This window comes from Ylistrum balloti, unplaced genomic scaffold, assembly GCF_031769215.1.
Source record: "Ylistrum balloti isolate Yb309-2 unplaced genomic scaffold, AGI_CSIRO_Ybal_v1 Utg369592, whole genome shotgun sequence".
Taxonomy (NCBI): domain Eukaryota; kingdom Metazoa; phylum Mollusca; class Bivalvia; order Pectinida; family Pectinidae; genus Ylistrum; species Ylistrum balloti.
In genome coordinates, this window is record NW_026781877.1 from 632,790 (window position 1) to 656,510 (window position 23,721).

Below are 23,721 nucleotides of genomic sequence, written 5' to 3' on the forward strand. Positions count from 1 at the left end.
GACATGTACAACAAATAACAAGCTGCAGTCTCTGAGCTGGGTTACCATGCTAACACAGAAAGTGTTATTTAATGAAATGTTTTGTCTCATTAAAGACAGTGACGGTAGGTCACAAGGACAGATTATAGGTTTAAAATTTTAAGCCTATCAATGTCAACTTCATTTCATCAAAGTTGTACTATAAATACGGTTGGCAGGAGAAAACAAGAAACAAATATAATCCATCAGTCTGGTTAACTTATTAGTATATAACGAAACTTATGATTCAAAGCTGTTGTAACTAAAGGACGAAGAAACATCCAACACGTTTATAACACTATAAAACACCATTGGACTTACATTTAAAAAAAAAGAATAATACTCACGTGTTCCACAGTTCTTTCCTGTGTACGCTGAACCACAGTTACAATGTGAGGGGCCAACACAAGTGCCCATTCCACACCCATCAGGACAATACGCTGAAAAAAGTAATGTAATTGCTTCTAGTAAGATATTTATATATGTGTGTGTGTGTGTGCAATGTCGCAACTATCAACCGAATTTCGTTGGCACAGAAGGATAAATCCTTAAATATTACACACACTTTATGATTAGTACTCGCAGACACGTCAGGACAAATTAATAAAAATAATGATGATGATGATGATGATGATGATGATGATGATGATGATGATGATGATGATGATGCCTATGAATTTAATCAAAGTTGCGAAAATTGACAAAACAAATTAACCTACACATAATTAGTAAAATACAACCGTAAATATTTCCGGGACGTCAATGTATAAAAAAGACAATGTTTATTTAGGTAAAATTAGGATTACATATAATCAAACCGATGCACCCGACACCGTTAACAAGCAGATTTTTTTTTCAATTCAGAGTTGTTGCGTTAGACGTCCTAATATGATAAAAACAGTCAGGATTGCCCGTTAATGTAAGATTACGTCATTGTATTGTCATGTCTAGCGCCTCTTCCTTTTCTACCGTGCAGAGTTTTGCTGGCGTCGTATGAGCGTACACAAAACACCCTATATATATACGTGTCTTGCTAGATTAGGTAGAAAGTACCGGGGAAAACTGTGTAATACAAAACAACCCAACAATCCTTTGTCGATCCTCTGATAAAATCCACACAGGATATCTATAAATATCTTATAGAAATCCCATCAATAGTCTACATTAACAATAGCTTGGAGTTGTACCGATATTTTTTTCACATTGTAATCGCCTCTCCATATTGCATGAAGGATGTTTTCCTTCCGAAATTTTTTTCTTAAGTCTTCTTTGGCATTTTTGTCGACTTTTCATTTAAGGCTTTGCATTATCTCCCTTTGATTAGACATACCGTAGTATTTAGAAATGGTAGGGTGTCCTACTGGGGTTCTATGGTAATCAGTTCAAAACTATCACTAAGAGACTTACACCGACATGCCGCAGTTTTCTGTAAACGCACACAACACATGGAATCACTCCGGATTTATATACAGACTAAAATTACACTAGCTGTTGCCAGGACAGAAAATAAACATAAAACCCAAGAAAAAAAGAAAACCCTTAAACATATGGGTTTACCATGATGATATGTTTTTATTAAATACTCACGTTTACATCGTCCACCGGAGCTTTGGTACCCAGTACAGCAGTACTCTTTTCTGTGGTATGTCTTTATCGAACGAGTTTCCCAAAACCAGCACCTTTTATCACGAAAATATTTGATAAATCTGACGGTTCTGATTTTAACAGAGATAAGCTTAAATGAGCAACAGTTAATTCAATTTAGAAAACTATACCTGAATCGCTTACTACTGACATTGACATAAAGATATCTATTAGTTCGAACATTAAAAAGTCACTATATAAACATGCGGTAATGTTTTTACTCCATATTATTGATATAGTTATACAGATTCAAATCGAGTGAATGCGTTAAAGCAGTGCATTCAAGTCGTCGATTAAGAGACTGTAATAAATCCCACAACAGAATACATTGTAGATTGAAAAAACGAAAAGTCTTACCCGAGAAACCAGAAGCAGCAGTATTTCGTGCTACGGGTACGGACAGTAGTCCTTGAGCACACATTAGGCCTGTAGAGAAAAAAACGTATCAACAACGATGAAAATAAGTGAAGGCTTTACAATACATATGACGTAAATTCGATAATAGAATATATGTTGCAGAGGTTCTCAGTCTTACAAACAATATGACTCTTTAGTAAATGAGGTAAAAGGTGCGTTATTGAAAATAAAACAGTTATACAAGATTACCTCGTAAAAAAGACAGAAACGTTCAATACATCCTTATGCTATAAAGAGTTCATGACAAAAGTATAATCTTTTGGTCGTATGACAACATCAAAGCGAATACTGATAGAAGTGTAACAAAGCCTGATGTCAAGAAATGCTAATAAAATGCAGTTCAATGCAGATATTTTTTCGTCGTTGGAAGATTATGAGTTGGTAATGCACGACTGATTTTGAAAAGCAATCATTGCCACCCCACAATGAATTTTTTTTTCATTTCAAGAACAATAAGAAGTTCCTTTTATATCATATTACAATCAAATCTATTTGTTCTCGTTGAGGTTACAATGACGTCATAAATATATCCTCTGATTAATTCTTAATTCATCTAGGAATTGCCAGTTTGAATCCAACCGTCTTTTGCTGTTTAAAGTGCTTATGAGAAGAAATAAGTGCCCTATCCTGGCGGTCTATTCACAGGGCAAATATGATCACGTTCTTTAAGTAACTACTGACATAAATGATTTGCCGAAAAAAAGAAAATATGTAATAATCAATTTCGTTTTTGCAGTTAAAGTAAAAATCAAACACGAACGGTCAGTATAAACTTACCCGCTTAAAGCATAGGTTACTTTAGCCAAGATTGCCAGAGCAAGGCAAACTGTGGCTAGTCTCATCTTGTGAGTTAAACAGAAGCGCTGTTTGAACACCAATCAAAGTGTGCAGGTCAGTCGAAATACGGTTAGAGCAGCAATGAACGACTGAACGTCAGTGAAAACGCAGCCGACGTAACAATGACAGACTGCAGTCTGTTGCCTCCTTTTAAGATTTTTTTACTTGATAAGTCACATGATAAAGTTTCCCTGTTCCCTAAGTGCTTTCCTTAAACTCTCGACCGCAATTCAGATATCAGTATGCGTGCTATAAAAGTGAAACCGGACACATAAACCGATGGATTTTCAGTGAGTTTTCCATTTTAAACCTTGGTTTATAAAACACCTTTGTCAAGAATGTACAAATTATGACAACCTCCATATAGATGAATTAATTTAAACAACAACCGGCATTTCAGATAAACTTCTAGTGTTATGAATACAGTTTGCAGACAAAATGGCTTACAACGGTGTTTTTAATATCTTTAAGGTTAGTAGTTGGTCATGTATAGCTTTCATCGTAATTGGATGGTGACGATAGTACACGCAAGTGAATGGTATTTTCACACTTTTGGCGACATCATTCTGTGCTGATACAGTAAATGTCTATTGATGAATAGTAACATTGCATTATACAGTATTCTGTTGGTGTGCCCTACTTCATCACATATTCTAGATTTTCGGAAACATGAGAAGCATGAAAAATAAGAGGTCTTTGTTACTTGTTTTGATAAGTTTCTTCATAAATTCAGCCTAATTGGAAAACAAGAATGGGTCAATGTTCGCTTCCATAGATATGCCAACAATTCTTTTGGAAGATCTAACCGCCGCACTTGAGTACATTGTCAACCAGAAATTCGATTAACCTTATAATATTACCCTCCTTTGTACGGGACTTATTTCTCACGAAATCAGCTTACACAAAACTACATTTTTGAGGCGACTGAGAAAATACAAATTGGTTGAAACGAGGGGAAAAAGAAAAAAATGGGGAGGTGTACTTACTTACAAGTTACTCAAAAATTCAATTAATTTCTTAATTTTCAATATCTATTTATTTAACGGGTATTGCGTCCACTACATGTAACACGACCTTTCATTCTTTCAGCCGATGTTTATACTAAAATAAGATGCTATGTAGGTTAGATAATGTCGAATCTTTAGCAAGTGACTGAACATCTACGTGATTGCAGATAATTAGCAGTTAGTGACATGTCAAAAGGATATTTATTGGCTGTTAATTCTGCTTTGAAAGTCCTCTCTTTTCAGTGCCTTTTCTGTACTTGAACTTTTTCATTAACCGTTGGCTAACATTACCCAAGCTGGGAATAAGTGAACAGCAGGGTCAAGTTGCAATGAGCAAATCGAATGTCACTGGCATGTTACTGTTCTATCCTGCTTTTTCTCTTCCGTTTCAATACGATTGGATTAGTACCTATTTCTATGAGTATCACAAACTTGAAAATGTATCCTGGTATTAGATTCTTAATAGCAAAACTGTATAGGCATTGATTAAGGAAGACTACAGATTATGTATTATTGTAGCTGGTAGATACTGTTAGTTGACATTTCAGCGATGGTGTTCGGAGAACCTCCAGTATCTGTGTGTATTCTGAATTGTGCCACGAGTTTAGCCATTTCCTGCATGTTCCTTCTTTCCATTTCAAAATATTTTATTGTTATTTTCCAAACAAATGCTACAGAATTAGCATATGAAAACCTCTCCATGCTATTATAAGCAATTATAAACATCAGTCAGGTAATGAATTAAAAATGTGAAAGCTATTGGAATATTAGAGAAATATTTATGACAGAATAGATACTACCAGTTTGGGTGGTAATTATGTTACTTCATGATTCTGACAAGAATAAGTTCAAAAGGGACCTTGAATGTAATGCTACACAAATCCTTTCGAATGGTTGGTACGGTCAGAATATATAAATGTACATGTATTGAATGTTCTACTGAAATTAACAGATATATGAAATTTGCAACATCTATTGCAAAATGGCACTTGGACACATCTCAACACAGTGTTTTCTTTCGATAATTTTCTTGATTATTCTTATTCGCCGCAGAGGTTTCAAAATGTTTTAAGTCCTTGGACGAAACCGCTATAGATTTTAATTCATTGTGTGGCTCTACTGTATTTGATTGTATCAAACTGTACCATTTGCTTAACTCCTTTTTAAATCTTGGACAGAAATAACACATAAACAAAAATGTATCGTAGTAACGAATGCAACTGCTGTACACACGAATTCAAAATAAAGACTGTTATCTCAGTGTTACAGTTTTAGGATATATCGTCTACAAGGTGTATGTAATATTAAAGTGGGATGGACAATATCATCCTATATAGTGTTTGCTAACATCTATTTATCATAAAACAGGAAGAAAACTAGGCAGGTTTAAAGTCCACAACCACCAGATTAGTATCCTAAGTGTTCGTGTTTGTTTACAAATGACAAATGACATTTCAGTCGCAGTCAACTTACAAGTTTCGGTCAACACTGTCAGGTAATTGTAAGTTAACCCTATTTAAGACATTGATCAAAAGAACACGATCTTAATCTTTCCAGGATGTAAAATCTAAAATCATGATATTTATTGAAATTTGCTTTGAAGTTTTTTCTATCTACTACACAGTCAAATACTAAAGCATTCGGAAAATGTTTCTCTACTTGGCAATGATTGCTGATATACAGAGGCGACACATTTTGACATTTCTTTCAATCACTTTTGATATTCCTCTATTGACTTCTTGGTCGCTAATTAGTCCTAGAAGGACGAAACAGCTGTATGTTTGTGTCTACTAGGTATGTAGGTGTGTTTGTGTTTAGCAGCTTGGTTATTCCAATAACGGACCCGTCATCCCACATTTCATGATTTCCGGTCTGTGCTTGTGTAAAACAAAAGTTAAATATTGAGTATACATGTTTGAGAAAAGGCTGTGCGTGTAGAAATAAAATGATAACGAAATTGACACGGACGGATGTTGTAATGATATCAAGTGTTCGGTACTTTCATACACCATAGATGTCCTGACTCTGCTAGCTAAGGACACTTAAGGACACGTGATCCTTAGTGCACGTAAGTATCGTCGTAATGAAAAATCAACAAGTGTTTTCATTTTTCATTTTAAATATCTTAATATTACACAGAATAACGTTTGCTAATATACCACTTACCAGGAACACAGTACAGATAGTTTGAACCCTAGTTTCAAAACACATTAAACAATATCCACTAATTATCAAGTTCTATTCATCGGAACAAACAAATAAGGTTGCAGGCAGAATGAAAGTGTGTTGTCTAATATGATGTAAACACTATTTCTGCATAAATAACTAGGTTCAGCGTATCTATACCGGGTACAGTTATGCACACATAGCCTTCTTAGAAATTTCAACATATATATAATCTTTATACATCATATGTATCTTCCACTCGTGTCAGTGTATAAGTATTCATTAAAAATGATTATCTGGTATATCAACTCACAAGGCCTTCGGGAAATATGGCAGCTTTGCGACTTGGTTCTCGCCAATTTTGTTCTGAAATTCTTTGAAACAGGTTACGTTTACTGACACATTTATTGATAATTGTTGAATCTATTCTCTTAATGACATCAATTCCAGCGACTTTATAAACTGATATCGTTTCTTTGTTTGGCCATGTGTCGTTGATGCTAAAAAAAAAGAAAAACCACAAGTCTGGCGGAAATATGACACAGACTCACAAGGGAGTCACGCAGCCCACATGGGAAATACGATGAATTATTTCCTTGTAACATCTGCTTTTCAACCAACCAGTGACACTGTTAAATAGATGAGGGACAGCTTAAGCAAGAAACGTACATTGGGCGGTACCAACAACCCTGATCTTGCACGTCATCCTGATTTTTGGAAAGCATGGAATAGGTCGTCATAGTTAACAAGAATCATGTTAATGGCATTTGACATTAAACGTATACCGTTAGAAAAGTTTCATTGTCTTGGCATGTGCTATGTTTTTTACTGATTATAAATATTGAGCATTGACAATGAGTACGCGTGGTGACCTTTACTTCAAAGGTATTAAGTTCAGAATTACAGGAATTTTAGAAAACATTTATGTAGAAATGGCGTGACGTCTTAAACTTATATTCAAACTTATGTAACGCACTGATACTGACATAAAACTTCTATAATTATAAAACAAACAAACTAAAAATAAAAACAAAACAAAAGGCAAAACAACAACAAAAAAAGGCATGAAAAATACCAACATTGCAATAAAAGCATAAACTGATTCAATAAGAATGCGGCAAAACATTAACAAACAAATTATAAAAAAATAAGACCAGTTGTCCCGGAAGAATAAGCGTCTTCTGTTTCATTGACGACACCAGCCATGTAACACAAAAGTTACTTTATCTAAAGTCGCATATGGAAAAATCAAAGAACATCAGCTCATGTGAGCTTTTATTACAAACATATGTATGGAAATATAAAATAAGTGTAGCAAAACAACACTATGTAAGATCACAGTGCAGCAAGCCCAGATTATGGCCAATCTAAGACAATGGTTTTAACCACAAACTTTTGTATATCACGCTTATGACGTTGCAGATGCGAGCTTAAACAAAAACTAAATGATTTTCGTTTGAATAGTGTCACAGGTCAGAATATACACATTTACCTGACATGTCTTTATAGAGAAAATTATATAACGAATGATGTTTATAGAATTTATCAGTTAGTGAATGTCCCCATCTGGTTCTAAACATTCATATCGACCGGTTCTGATGTTTCTTAGCTTTCAACAATCCGTATGATCACCCATAGAAAGACGAAACAGCTGAATGATGCAGTTAAATGTACTCTGGCTATGTATTGAAAAATGCTTTTCACGGGTATGTCTTGTATAAACTTATAATAAAAGTCGAACATTGACCAAGTATCACTTTTAATAATAATAATGTCAACCTGTGAAATAATAAGAAATGGCACCCTGAAATTATATTTTGAAAGGCTAATGTTTAACAACTGCAGGTGTAGCTGTGCCTTATACCAGTCAAAGGGAAGTAAATCTTGTTTTCAGTCCCTGTTCCGTCAAATGAAATCTCTTTTTGAAACCCACCAGGTACTGTTTTCAAAATAATGACATTGCTTTAAACATCATTTGGTTTATCATCCAATTACCAAGTTGAATACTGTGAAATGTATTTACACAAAATACGTTCACATGGATGTGTGAAATATTTTACTGCCCATTGGTTTGATTAACACGCAGTTTAAATATTTAAAAAGTAGAGAATCATGTCAGAAGACAAGCGCACAAGTCACCGATACAATGTAATTATTTAGATTCTCACAAGATCACATGCTATAGCCAAAAGTCATGTTCAACTAAAGTCTCTGATATAGTTTGACATCAATTTGTTTGCTATGGTATAAACCTTGTAACTCTTTTGAGCATGTGCAAATTAAGACGACGAGAAACTGGCAAATAAAACAATGCAAAGTTTTTCATCTTACGTCCCATATCTAAAAAGCAAAGACCATCAGCTCAGGCGAAACAAAAATGTGTATGGAAATATCAAATCATTTTAGCAAAGCAACAATAAGTATGATCACAGATTAGCAATATCGAGAGTATGACCAGCCTTAGACAGAGGTTTCAGTCCCAAAGACTGTATATGTGGACAGGTCACACTAAGTATAGGTTAGAAGCTGGAAATTATGTCATGGCTGATTGGAAACTTCTCACATCAAACAAACAGAAAGAAACTTACCTTACTGCTTATTTCAAACCTCTCACCAGGAATAAGCGTGGGATAAGAAATCGCTTGCTGTCACAGTCCACTGCACACCTCTCCCTATGAATAAGTATGGGGTAAGAAATCACTTGCTTTCACAGTCCATTGCACACCTCTCACTATGAATAAGTGTGGGATAAGAAATCACTTTCTGTCACAGTTTACTGCACACCTCTCGCTATGAATAAGTGTGGGGTAAGATATCGCTTGTTGTCACAGTCCACTGCACACCTCTCACTGTGAATAAGTATGGGGTAAGAAATCTCTTGCTTTCACAGTCCATTGCACACCTCTCACTGTGAATAAGTGGGGGGTAAGATATCGCTTGTTGTCACAGTCCACTGCACACCTCTCACTGTGAATAAGTATGGGGTAAGAAATCTCTTGCTTTCACAGTCCATTGCACACCTCTCACTATGAATAAGTGTGGGGTAAGAAATCACTTTCTGTCACAGTTTACTGCACACCTCTCGCTATGAATAAGTGTGGGGTAAGATATCGCTTGTTGTCACAGTCCACTGCACACCTCTCACTATGAATAAGTGTGGGGTAAGAAATCACTTTCTGTCACAGTTTACTGCACACCTCTCACTATGAATAAGTGGGGGTAAGATATCGCTTGTTGTCACAGTCCACTGCACACCTCTCACTGTGAATAAGTGTGGGGTAAGAAATCACTTTCTGTCACAGTCCATTGCACACCTCTCACTATGAATAAGTGTGGTGTAAGAAATCACTTGCTTTCACAGTCCACTGTACACCTAAACCCCTTTATGGGTTTTCATGTTACTATAAAAGGGACAGTGGTCTATGGTAACAAACCTTTCAGAAAAGAAGAGATAATAAAATAACAAATAGGTGATCAATGTTTTAGTCGATTAGACAAATGAAATAATGACTTTTAATCATACTTAATATAAAAACAATGTATTTATAATTTATTTATTTCCACTTAGTTTCACATCCTTTTCACTAGAATTTAAAACATCTTATCCCTCCTTTCCTGCAAATATACCATATCTGGATTTTTTAGAGAGTGAAAATGCCTCATGTGTTAAAAAAGGTTCAGTTTTCACCCACTTGTCTCTAAAAGAGATCTCTCCCCTACCCCGAACCTCCACCCCTTCTCCTTATATCTGATATTTTGTTCTATCACTGACGCTGGAATTTTTGAGTCGTCCGATTAATAAGCATTCATACATTCATGTAAACCAGATCCTCTCAGAACCTTTTCTGTTTATATATCCACAGAATGATAGTATAATGACGATAATTAGATCAATGATAGCGATAAGGAGACTGTTGCTGTCGTTGATGATGATGATGATGATGATGATGATGATGATGACTAAATTGTTAAATGGTTTTGTTTCAAAACCATGCCCGTATTAAATGAGATTTTATGATAAAGGAAATAGCTTTACAGTTTTTATGTGGAAAAGCAATACATAAAATCGTACCTATCTTAAGCTGGTTGTTTTGTCAAAAGCAAATCATCTTCATGTGAAAACAAGAAAACAACTGTTTTTCCATTAAAATAGATAAACCAAGAGTTCCGCGGTACACTCACTCATACGGTTACAGGTTAATTAGACAGAAAAGTCATTTTAGAAGTCCAGGTATGAGTGCTGAGATAAGTTCATTTGTGAGAGGTTTGAAGTATGCAATGATATTGAATTTCCGCTTTCTTAAGAAGTGCGTTCATATACGTGCTGCATTAGGGCCATTAGGAATGCCCGTTGATCATTGCCCTTGTTGAGAGGAAACGCCGATGTAGATCTACATCCTCTGGAGAAATCACAACAATCGGAGAATCACAGTGGCAACAAAAGCGTCCATATATTGCCAGCATGTAAATATGTAATCATTCTACCTCAATATTGATTCAGCCGGGACTAATTCAAAATAATAAAAAAAAAAATACAAATACCTTTAGAAAACGTGAAAAGGTAGTAAGAGCATGTTTTCCAAATGGTTAAGCATATTTCATTAACTGCACTTGTCATACTGATGTTTCTACACAAAATTATTTTTGTACTCTTGTCCGTGATAACATGCTAGTAGTGCTTTCCTGCTGACAATGAAAGATTGCATTAAAAACAAATCAAAACTTGAATATAGATTTGGCATATAACTAAATTATTCCAATGTAATAAAAAAAAACAACTAAAAAAGTAATCCCAATGCTTTATTATGGACGTGTATTGGTTGACACTAACAACGTTATCTGTCAGACTCCAGAAGTCCAGGGGGCATAAAAACAGTCGCTGTCACGTGAACCACTCCATTAGTACATGTCCAGTCAGGTATGACCAATGCAGCATCATCAACGGTGATGTTTCCTGACAGGACAACAGAGAGGAGTATAACAGCCAATTAAAAAGGATCTCCTTACTACTTTAGTTTTTGTTATGTGGTTAGTTGGTAATGAAATTCATGTGAAACAAATTGTCAGCAGAAAATGTAATTTTGGTATGAAATGATATTAGCATTATATTTCTGTGTTTCGACTATCCACCCAGAAATGAAACAAAGAGATTCCTCACTTTCCTATATATAACATAAGTCAACAACGTTTTTGTTTAAGGATAAGTATAGAGAAGAGCTGAGCATTGTTGTTCATTTGTTTTCCCGTCATTTTATGGTAAGTGAAAGCATAAAACGTTTATTCATCATAAGAATGAAAATGTAAGAGCCAATCAGAGTTTGGAATATGAAACTGCTGACGAAATAGACATTACCCAACCTCGCGTGGCCCCGGTGCCTTTGTGATCGGTGAACATCGCGAGGCCCTGGTATCTTGTGATCGGTGAACATCGCGAGGCCCCGGTGTCTTTTTGATCTGTCAACATCACGAGGCCCTGGTGTCTGGTGATCGGTCAACATCACGAGGCCGCGGTATCTTGTGATCGGTGAACATCGCTAGGCCCCGTTGTATTTGTGATCGGTGAACATCGCGAGGCCCCGTTGTATTTGTGATCTATCAACATCGCGAGGCCTCGTTGTATTTGTGATTGGTGAACATCGCGAGGCCCCATTGTATTTGTGATCGGTGAACATCGCGAGGCCCCAGTGTATTTGTGGTCGATCAACATCACGAGGCTCTGTTGTATTTGTGATCTATCAACATCGCGAGGCCCCAGTGTATTTGTGATCGGTCAACATCACGAGGTTCTGTTGTATTTGTGATCGGTGAACATCGCGAGGCCCCGGTGTATTTGTGATCGGTGAACATCGCGAGGCCCCGTTGTATTTGTGATCGGTGAACATCGCGAGGCCCCGTTGTATTTGTGATCGGTGAACATCGCGAGGCCTCGTTGTATTTGTGATCGGTGAACATCGCAAGGCCCCGTTGTATTTGTGATCTGTAAACATCGCGAGGCCCCAGTGTATTAGTGGTCGGTCAACATAACAAGGCCGCGGTATCTTGTGATCGGCCAACATCACGAGGCTCTGTTGTATTTGTGATCTATCAACATCGCGAGGCCCCAGTGTATTTGTGATCGGTCAACATCACGAGGTTCTGTTGTATTTGTGATCTGTCAACATCGCGAGGCCCCAGTGTATTTGTGATCGGCCAACATCACGAGGGCCTGGTGTATTTGTGGTCGGTCAACATAACAAGGCCGCGGTATCTTGTGATCGGTCAACATCACGAGGTTCTGTTGTATTTGTGATCGGTGAACATCGCGAGGCCCCAGTGTATTTGTGATCTGTAAACATCGCGAGGCCCCAGTGTATTTGTGGTCGGTGAACATAACAAGGCCGCGGTATCTTGTGATCGGTCAACATCACGAGGTTCTGTTGTATTTGTGATCTGTCAACATCGGGAGGCCCCAGTGTAATTGTGATCGGTCAACATCACGAGGCCGCGGTATCTTGTGATCGGTGAACATCGCGAGGCCCCGGTGTATTTGTGATCGGTGAACATCGCGAGTCCCCAGTGTATTTGTGGTCGGTGAACATCGCGAGGCCCCGGTGTATTTGTGATCTGTGAACATCGCGAGGCCCCAGTGTATTTGTGGTCGGTGAACATCGCTAGGCCCCGTTGTATTTGTGATCTGTGAACATCGCGAGGCCCCAGTGTATTTGTGGTCGGTCAACATAACAAGGCCGCGGTATCTTGTGGTCGGACAACATCACGAGGCTCTGTTGTATTTGTGATCGGTGAACATCGCGAGGCCCCGTTGTATTTGTGATCGGTGAACATCGCGAGGCCCCGTTGTATTTGTGATCGGTGAACATCGCGAGGCCCCGGTCTCTTTGTGATCGGTGAACATCGTGAGGCCCCGGTGTATTTGTGATCGGTGGTATTGGAGTAGTTTAACGATGAATCAATATACCTTTAGTTTTACTTATGTAATATTCAACATTTCTTTGTTCTTTTCCCTTCCTCATCATCAGGTATATATACTTGTACATGTAATACATAATTGTAACTTACGACATGTGATGATGTGTGATAAGTTCATCTGTTACATTAATTTACATACCTTTGTCCACTGTTACGTGAAGCGTTTGTCCATCTAGGGTTGTCAATGGTTCCCCCACGTACATGCCTGCAGTAAAGAAGGTCCCACGAACAATATGGTTCCTCACCATTCCTTAGAAAAAAGTGGCACGAGAAAAGCATTATCAAATCACACATTATTGAAATAAACATTGGAAGATCCTAGTTGTCATAAGTGTAATCAGCACTTTATTTGTCGGACAGATTACGGTAATTAAACATCTTATGTTTGTATCAAAACGATGTCAAACTTCAAAAATATTTATCTGTATGATTTAAATAGTAAATAACAAAGCTCGCTTCTCCAACCTAAATAGAACAAAAAATCCTGATATTGTCACAGTGAGGAGCAAATGCGTTTATCACGTATCCCACTGTCAAAATAGTTAATGTCATTACCATCTCCAACACAGAAACTAAGCCACACTGACAACCAAATATCCGCCAAATAAAGAAGGGTCCATGAAAATATTTGCCCAGAGAAACAATCACCTAGTACAATTAACAACAAACCCAATCAACAAGTCCAGAGCTCAGAGTATAAGTTATACAGGGATCAATGAAAATACATAGTCAATCATATCCAGTCAAACAACCGGCTAATAAACCTATGTAGTCAATCGCCTAGACAACCAAAACCAATCAAACAGCCGCCTAGACAACCACAACCAATCAAACAACCGCCTAGACAACCACAACCCATCAAACAACTGCCTAGACAACCACAACCAATCAAACAGCCGCCTAGACAACCACAACCCATCAAACAGCCGCCTAGACAACCACAACCCATCAAACAACCGCCTAGACAACCACAACCCATCAAACAACCGCCTAGACAACCACAACCAATCAAACAGCCGCCTAGACAACCACAACCAATCAAACAACCGCCTAGACAACCACAACAAATCAAACAACCGCCTAGACAACCACAACCAATCAAACAACCGCCTAGACAACCACAACCAATCAAACAGCCGCCTAGACAACCACAACCCATCAAACAACCGCCTAGACAACCACAACCCATCAAACAACCGCCTAGACAACCACAACCCATCAAACAACCGCCTAGACAACCACAACCCATCAAACAACCGCCTAGACAACCACAACCCATCAAACAACCGCCTAGACAACCACAACCCATCAAACAACCGCCTAGACAACCACAACCCATCAAACAACTGCCTAGTCAACCACAACCAATCAAACAGCCTAGACAACCACAACCAATCAAACAACTGACAACCACAACCCATCAACCACAACCAATCAAACAACCGCCTAGACAACCACAACCAATCAAACAACCGCCTAGACAACCACAACCAATCAAACAACTGCCTAGACAACCACAACCAATCAAACAACCGCCTAGACAACCACAACCCATCAAACAACCGCCTAGACAACCACAACCCATCAAACAACCGCCTAGACAACCACAACCCATCAAACAACCGCCTAGACAACCACAACCCATCAAACAACCGCCTAGACAACCACAACCCATCAAACAACCGCCTAGACAACCACAACCCATCAAACAACCGCCTAGACAACCGCAACCAATCAAACAACCGCCTAGACAACCACAACCAATCAAACAACTGCCTAGTCAACCACAACCAATCAAACAGCCGCCTAGACAACCACAACCAATCAAACAACCGCCTAGACAACCACAACCAATCAAACAACCGCATAGACAACCAAAACCCATCAAACAACCGCCTAGACAACCACAACCCATCAAACAATAGCCTAGTCAACCACAACCCATCAAACAACCGCCTAGACAACCACAACCCATCAAACAACCGCCTAGACAACCACAACCCATCAAACAACCGCCTAGACAACCACAACCAATCAAACAACCGCCTAGACAACCACAACCCATCAAACAACCGCCTAGACAACCACAACCCATCAAACAACCGCCTAGACAACCACAACCAATCAAACAACCGCCTAGACAACCACAACCCATATCAAACAACCTGCCTAGACAACCACAACCAATCAAACAACCGCCTAGATCAACCACCGCCTAGACAACCACAACCCATCAACTAGACAACCCAAATCAAACAACCGCCTAGACAACCACAACCAATCAAACAACCGCCTAGACAACCACAACCCATCAAACAACTGACAACCACAACCCATCAAACAACTGACTACTCAACCACAACCAATCAAACAGCCGCCTAGACAACCACAACCCATCAAACAACCGCCTAGACAACCACAACCCATCAAACAACCGCCTAGACAACCACAACCAATCAAACAACCGCCTAGATAACCACAACCCATCAAACAACCGCCTAGACAACCACAACCCATCAAACAACAGCCTACACAACCACAACCCATCAAACAACCGCCTAGACAACCACAACCCATCAAACAACCGCCTAGACAACCACAACCCATCAAACAACCGCCTAGACAACCACAACCCATCAAACAACCGCCTAGACAACCACAACCCATCAAACAACCGCCTAGACAACCACAACCCATCAAACAACTGCCTAGTCAACCACAACCAATCAAACAGCCGCCTAGACAAACAACCCATCAAACAACCGCCTAGACAACCACAACCAATCAAACAACCGCCTAGACAACCACAACCCATCAAACAACAGCCTAGACAACCACAACCCATCAAACAACCGCCTAGACAACCACAACCCATCAAACAACCGCCTAGACAACCACAACCCATCAAACAACCGCCTAGACAACCACAACCCATCAAACAACCGCCTAGACAACCACAACCAATCAAACAACCGCCTAGACAACCACAACCCATCAAACAACCGCCTAGACAACCACAACCCATCAAACAACCGCCTAGACAACCACAACCCATCAAACAACCGCCTAGACAACCACAACCCATCAAACAGCCGCCTAGACAACCACAACCCATCAAACAACCGCCTAGACAACCACAACCCATCAAACAACCGCCTAGACAACCACAACCCATCAAACAACCGCCTAGACAACCACAACCCATCAAACAGCCGCCTAGACAACCACAACCAATCAAACAACCGCCTAGACAACCACAACCAATCAAACAACCGCCTAGACAACCACAACCCATCAAACAGCCGCCTAGACAACCACAACCAATCAAACAACCGCCTAGACAACCACAACCAATCAAACAATCGCCTAGATAACCACAACAAATCAAACAACCGCCTAGTCAACCACAACCAATCAAACAACTGCCTAGTCAACCACAACCAATCAAACAGCCGCCTAGACAACCACAACCAATCAAACAACCGCATAGACAACCACAACCCATCAAACAACCGCCTAGACAACCACAACCCATCAAACAACTGCCTAGTCAACCACAACCAATCAAACAGCCGCCTAGACAACCACAACCCATCAAACAACCGCCTAGACAACCGCAACCAATCAAACAACCGCCTAGACAACCACAACCCATCAAACAACAGCCTAGACAACCACAACCCATCAAACAACCGCCTAGACAACCACAACCCATCAAACAACCGCCTAGACAACCACAACCAATCAAACAACCGCCTAGACAACCACAACCCATCAAACAACCGCCTAGACAACCACAACCAATCAAACAACCGCCTGGACAACCACAACCCATCAAACAACCGCCTAGACAACCACAACCCATCAAACAACCGCCTAGACAACCACAACCCATCAGACAACCGCCTAGACAACCACAAACCATCAAACAACCGCTTAACCAATCAACCACAACCGCCTAATAAGCACAAACCGATGAAACCCCAAGCTAAGTATATCATAAGTATATAACATCCAAACAAACAGCAACACCAACATGTCAACATAATCATAATCAAAAAACAAACTACACTAAAACATGAAATACAGAAAGTAAAAGAAAAATAAGACCATGTGGTCCGGATGAGGAAGCGTCTTCTGCTTCATCGACGACACCCGTCATGTAAACCTTGATCAATTCAAGTCGCGTTCTCAAATGAGAACGAGGTATACAACAACGAAATTAACAGGCAAACTAACGAGTATTAAGCATGTCCAGCTTCATATCGCACAAAGAAATGGAATATATGCTGCAATCTGTGATATTCTAAAATAATAGTTATGTAACGCATTTTTATTAGATAACTTTCATGATCTAATCCCCGATATGCAAACGAATTCTGACGTTTACCCAGAGATGACGGCCCTCTTACCTGTGGAGACAAATAATCGATATCAATATTATCAAATGTGTCATCGAAATGTGAAGGGTGGGGGGAGGGGGAGAGTGGGGGAGAGGGCGGGGTGTGTGTTGGTGTTACGATATGATGATCTTTGTGGAATATTCCTATTTACTCTCCTGTGCTTTAAGTGAGTTTGTCGGTAATGTCAGAAAGACGATAAAGAATATCACCTTCCATTATAATTTCGAAGCTAAATACATCAAATGCCCCATGGTATTATTTCCTGCCTTTCCCTATAATTATATACAGAATAATACATAAGTGTACATCTCCATTTCAAAGAAACATACTGATACTGGAGGAGTCTCCCGTCATGTGTCAATGCTTCTCCCCAATGTCCGTGGTTTTACTGACGGACTTTGGTGAACAACTACCTTTACCATTCATACACAGAAATAAGACATTTCGGGTATGAACAGAATGATAATTTAGACAGGTAAGCAAAGAAGAAAAACATTTAAAGCCTTTTCATATGCATTTGAAGTCTGTGTCAACCAAGATCGCATCAAACCATCAACAAAACAACCATTCATTGATCAAACAATTACCAAAACAACCACTGTCTGATCAAACAATCACCAAAACAACCACTGACTGATCAAACAATCACCACAACAACCACTGACTGATCAAACAATCACCAAAACAATCACTGACTGATCAAACAATCACCAAAACAACCACTGACTGATCAAACAACCACCACAACAACCACTGACTGATCAAACAATCACCAAAACAATCACTGACTGATCAAACAAGCACCAAAACAACCACTGACTGATCAAACAATCACCAAAACAACCACTGACTGATCAAACAAGCACCAAAACAACCACTGTCTGATCAAACAAGCACCAAAACAACTGTCTGATCAAACAATCACCAAAACAACCACTGACTGATCAAACAATCACCAAAACAACCACTGACTGATCAAACAATCACCACAACAACCACTGACTGATCAAACAATCACCAAAACAACCACTGTCTGATCAAACAATCACCAAAACAACCATTGACTGATCAAACAATCACCAAAACAACCACTGACTGATCAAACAAGCACCACAACAACCACTGTCTGATCAAACAATCACCAAAACAATCACTGACTGATCAAACAAGCACCAAAACAACCACTGACTGATCAAACAATCACCAAAACAATCACTGTCTGATCAAACAATCACCAAAACAACCACTGACTGATCAAACAATCACCAAAACAACCACTGACTGATCAAACAATCACCACAACAACCACTGACTGATCAAACAATCACCAAAACAACCACTGACTGATCAAACAATCACCAAAACAACCACTGACTGATCAAACAATCACCAAAACAATCACTGACTGATCAAACAAGCACCAAAACAACCACTGTCTGATCAAACAATCACCAAAACAACCACTGTCTGATCAAACAATCACCAAAACAACCACTGACTGATCAAACAATCACCACAACAACCACTGTCTGATCACCAAAACAACCACTGACTGATCAAACAATCACCAAAACAACCACTGTCTGATCAAACAATCACCACAATAACCACTGACTGATCAAACAATCACCAAAACAACCACTGACTGATCAAACAATCACCACAACAACCACTGACTGATCAAACAATCACCACAACAACCACTGACTGATCAAACAATTACCAAAACAATCACTGACTGATCAAACAATCACCAAAACAACCACTGACTGATCAAACAATTACCAAAACAATCACTGACTGATCAAACAATCACCAAAACAACCACTGACTGATCAAACAATCACCACAACAACCACTGACTGATCAAACAATCACCACAACAACCACTGACTGATCAAACAATCACCACAACAACCACTGACTGAACAAACAAGCACCAAAACAACCACTGTCTGATCAAACAATCACCACAACAACCACTGTCTGATCAAACAAGCACCAAAACAACCACTGACTGATCAAACAAGCACCAAAACAACCACTGACTGATCAAACAATCACCATAACAACCACTGACTGATCAAACAAGCACCAAAACAACCACTGACTGATCAAACAATCACCACAACAACCACTGTCTGATCAAACAATCACCACAACAACCACTGTCTGATCAAACAAGCACCAAAACAACCACTGACTGATCAAACAATCACCAAAACAACCACTGACTGATCAAACAAGCACCACAAACCACTGACTGATCAAACAATCACCACAACAACCACTGTCTGATCAAACAATCACCATCAAACAATCACCAAAACAACCACTGACTGATCAAACAATCACCACAACAACCACTGACTGATCAAACAATCACCAAAACAACCACTGTCTGATCAAACAATCACCACAACAACCACTGACTGATCAAACAAGCACCACAACAACCACTGACTGATCAAACAAGCACCACAACAACCACTGACTGATCAAACAAGCACCAAAACAACCACTGACTGATCAAACAATCACCAAAACAACCACACCAAAACAACCACTGTCTGATCAAACAATCACCACAACAACCACTGACTGATCAAACAATCACCAAAACAATCACTGACTGATCAAACAAGCACCAAAACAATCACTGTCTGATCAAACAAGCACCAAAACAACCACTGACTGATCAAACAATCACCAAAACAACCACTGTCTGATCAAACAAGCACCAAAACAACCACTGACTGATCAAACAATCACCATAACAACCACTGACTGATCAAACAAGCACCAAAACAACCACTGACTGATCAAACAATCACCACAACAACCACTGTCTGATCAAACAATCACCACAACAACCACTGTCTGATCAAACAAGCACCAAAACAACCACTGACTGATCAAACAATCACCAAAACAACCACTGACTGATCAAACAAGCACCAAAAAAACCACTGTCTGATCAAACAATCACCACAACAACCACTGTCTGATCACCAAAACAATCACTGTCTGATCAAACAATCACCAAAACAACCACTGACTGATCAAACAATCACCACAACAACCACTGTCTGATCACCAAAACAACCACTGACTGATCAAACAATCACCAAAACAACCACTGTCTGATCAAACAAGCACCAAAACAACCACTGACTGATCAAACAATCACCAAAACAACCACTGTCTGATCAAACAATCACCACAACAACCACTGACTGATCAAACAATCACCACAACAACCACTGTCTGATCACCACAACAACCACTGACTGATCAAACAATCACCACAACAACCACTGACTGATCAAACAATCACCACAACAACCATTGACTGATCAAACAATCACCAAAACAACCACTGACTGATCACACAAGCACCACAACAACCACAGCATAATTTAAAAATTTGAATACTTCTGTGCTTTCATTTTTACACACGTCTGATTGCGGTGGCATTCTTGTATAATTTCTTCATTTGGTCAGGTTTCAGGTTCTGGAACGCTGCATCATTAGGAGCAAACACTGTGACAGGATCATCACCTTTAAATGAAACAGGTTATAACGAAAGATATGATGAATATTTGAATTTCTGATAATATTTTTAAACATACCTTGCATTATTTTATGTTATGAAGGCGATGTGTAAAGAGGAATGAAAAAATCAAATTCAAAGACAATGCTTTAGCATGTTATTTATTTGCGATCTTTAGAAATAATTCCATTTATTTATTTGTAAAAGTGCATTCAAACCTGAAAGAAGCCCAGTCATATTCCCATCAATCATTCCGTAATACATATAGCGGAATATGGGAAAGCCTAGAAGACCAGCAACGCTGCCAAACTCTGGGGTCATCACCATGACGCGGTCAACAACATGTAAAACTCCGTTACTGGCATTGATGTTGCTATGGACAACAGCGCTTCCGGAAGCTGTCAAAACCTAAAGTTCAATTCAACACGGCAAAAGAAACTAATTTAACGTTAACTTACCTAACCTTTTAAACTGAATAGTTTGAAAAGATAAATTGTTGAATGCGGACTCGAATGGTTTTACTGGGAAATGAAACAAGGTCATGTGAGCAGCAGATAATTTAAAACTAAAAACATGCACAAATCAGAGTATATGAAATATTCCAACAGGTACATTTGAAAAAGAAACTCGCAAAATAATAAAATCATTTAAAATGACTTATTTATCTTCGTCGGGAGAACCCATAGCTGTAAATCTAGATAAGTTTTGAAATTGCTGCTTTTGAAAGACGAAAAATAGCATTGCATTAAGTACTAAACATAGATTAAAACAAGCATTGCAAACATCGAACTTCAAAATGTTCATATGATAGATATAGTCATTTTAATCAACACACAATCTCTTATAGAGACATAGTCAGACGTATTGTTGTGAGTATTTCACAAATTAGTTTTATAGCTATTCTCTGTACTGGATATCATGTTTAATTTTCCAAGCAAGAATCAAAATTACCTCGCCTCCTCGATAGATATTTATTCTGATTGGCAAATCCTGATCGAGGCTGATCAGAACATCTTCGTCTTGAAAGTCGGACATATAATGTCGACCTGACGTCATATGATAAAGAAGTGTCGACCTGGCGAATTCCGTATCGTTAAAGTTGTTTTTCATATCATCAGAAAGATTGCCAAAGGCGTCGTTTGTTGGCAGGAAAACGGTAAATGTTCCTGGTTATAGTAACAATTCATTCACTTAGTAGTTATAGGAGGGCATTCATCATATCAGTAACATTCACTATGCCCGAGTCATTTTTGAAAGGCCAAATGTTACACTAAAATGATATGAAAATATTAAGTAGAAAACGGAATGAAGGACAAAATTAGAGATCAATCGTGGATCTATCAAACGAAAGACTTGTTATTGGCTTAAATTTGTTTTTTAGCTCTAATGTATTGAATTCTAATTTTTGATTCAAATGTGTGTTGTATTTTTCCTGTTCATCCTTCAATTATTTAGCGCTTAAAAGAGTATGAATAAGGCACATGTGATATATTTATAATTCATTGTTTCTGAATTTACAATCGAATTATTTCGAAATAACTTGAATGCACAACGTGACCAGGATCACCAACTCTCTATATGCCTTTTAATGCATTAATATTTTGCACCAATACCTCAGTTTCATAGAAATAAGCAATTGAATAGGAAAATATTGTAGTAAAATTTATCTTATGTAAATGACATAGTTTAAATGTAGTAACTTCTTTATAGTTGTCATGAAGAAATTTGGCAGTGTTTACCTATCAGTCTACGGATTTAATGAATGACTATGTGGATTAATATATGACGTCGAAATCCTTTTGAACGTAGAATGCACAAGAGTTGTATCAGACTCTTTGAATGGTGTCACTGTTAGAAGAAAATATAGTAAGTTGCAGTATTAACATTTTGTTTTGTATAAGTTTACAATATTAACCGCGTTCTGCATTTGATCTCGTGATCTCATAAGCTAAACAAGATAAAAAAAAAACAGTGGAAAGGAAACTTCTAGAAATCAACAATACATCTGTTTTTGTATAATTTTCTACAACTCGGTCCAAATGTCTACTAATTAGAGACATCGTTACCCAAAGCACATCTGTCATACCTTAGATGGGAAACATATTTACATTAATGAATTAACCATTATCGTTGGTGTATATAAAATATCTAGCTCTCTTATTTCTGCATCTACCGGCTTAGGTACAATTTGGATGTTAATGTTATGACATTACCTTCATATGTCTCTTCTGCCTTTACCTTAATTATGCTAATTAAAACAGTGTGAGGTATATTTACCCGGTCCTGCGAGTGTCTTGTCTAGCCCTGTGGCTACCAGGTACGATACAAACTTTGTCGCACCCAGAGCCCGTGCTGATGTCACGATATCACCAGTCACTCTACGCACAGGTGAGGTTACATCATGTGCGCCAGTTAATCTCATCACAAGCAAAACAAGTGACAAAACTACCATACGTTCTACTCGTTGTCCTGACATTTCTTGTTAAAACAACGTCGCTTTCTGAGTCAAGTTTTACAGTCACCAATCGCTCATCAGCCCATCTCAAGAAAGATAACCTAGTTTAAGTATGACTGATAAGAAGTGTTACCAAAGCGAAGACTCCATTTCTACTCATATCAGAACATAGTAGTCGTTCGCCAAGAGTTACGTCCCCTTCACATCTCCGTCGTAACAGGCTTCCCATTAGAAAGATACGACATTTGGCATGTT

The 23,721-nt window shown here is 38.6% G+C and overlaps 2 protein-coding genes across 2 annotated transcripts in view; both read right to left on the reverse strand.

Moving 5' to 3' along the window:
* LOC132544858 (uncharacterized) overlaps positions 1-2,958 on the reverse strand; it is a 31,676-nt gene extending 28,718 nt beyond the window's left edge. The window contains exons 1-4 of the mRNA XM_060208510.1: positions 2,857-2,958; positions 2,020-2,088; positions 1,606-1,697; positions 366-458 (exon numbers count right to left, since the gene is read on the reverse strand). Coding sequence (XP_060064493.1) covers positions 366-458; positions 1,606-1,697; positions 2,020-2,088; positions 2,857-2,921 — 319 coding nt within the window. The 5' untranslated portion in view covers positions 2,922-2,958. The remainder of the gene's footprint in view (positions 1-365; positions 459-1,605; positions 1,698-2,019; positions 2,089-2,856) is intronic.
* A 7,966-nt stretch (positions 2,959-10,924) lies between these two features.
* LOC132545114 (periostin-like) lies at positions 10,925-23,487 on the reverse strand. Its single transcript, XM_060208787.1, has 6 exons — positions 23,289-23,487; positions 21,963-22,177; positions 21,230-21,419; positions 20,918-21,019; positions 13,195-13,305; positions 10,925-11,043 (listed from the first exon to the last, which is right to left on the reverse strand). Exons 1-6 carry the CDS (start codon positions 23,485-23,487, stop codon positions 10,925-10,927), a joined length of 936 nt encoding a protein of 311 aa, XP_060064770.1.
* Between the last annotated feature and the right edge of the window lie 234 nt (positions 23,488-23,721).

Bases quoted from the DNA above. Each gene is read 5' to 3' on its own strand.
- LOC132545114 (XM_060208787.1), bottom strand. From the start codon at position 23,487: ATGTCAGGACAACGAGTAGAACGTATGGTAGTTTTGTCACTTGTTTTG. The intron at 22,178-23,288 runs GTAAATATACCT...TACTATAACCAG, and splicing joins CAAGACACTCGCAGGACCGG to GAACATTTACCGTTTTCCTG. The intron at 13,306-20,917 runs GTGTGTAAAAAT...CTTTTTTCTAAG, and splicing joins GAATGCCACCGCAATCAGAC to GAATGGTGAGGAACCATATT.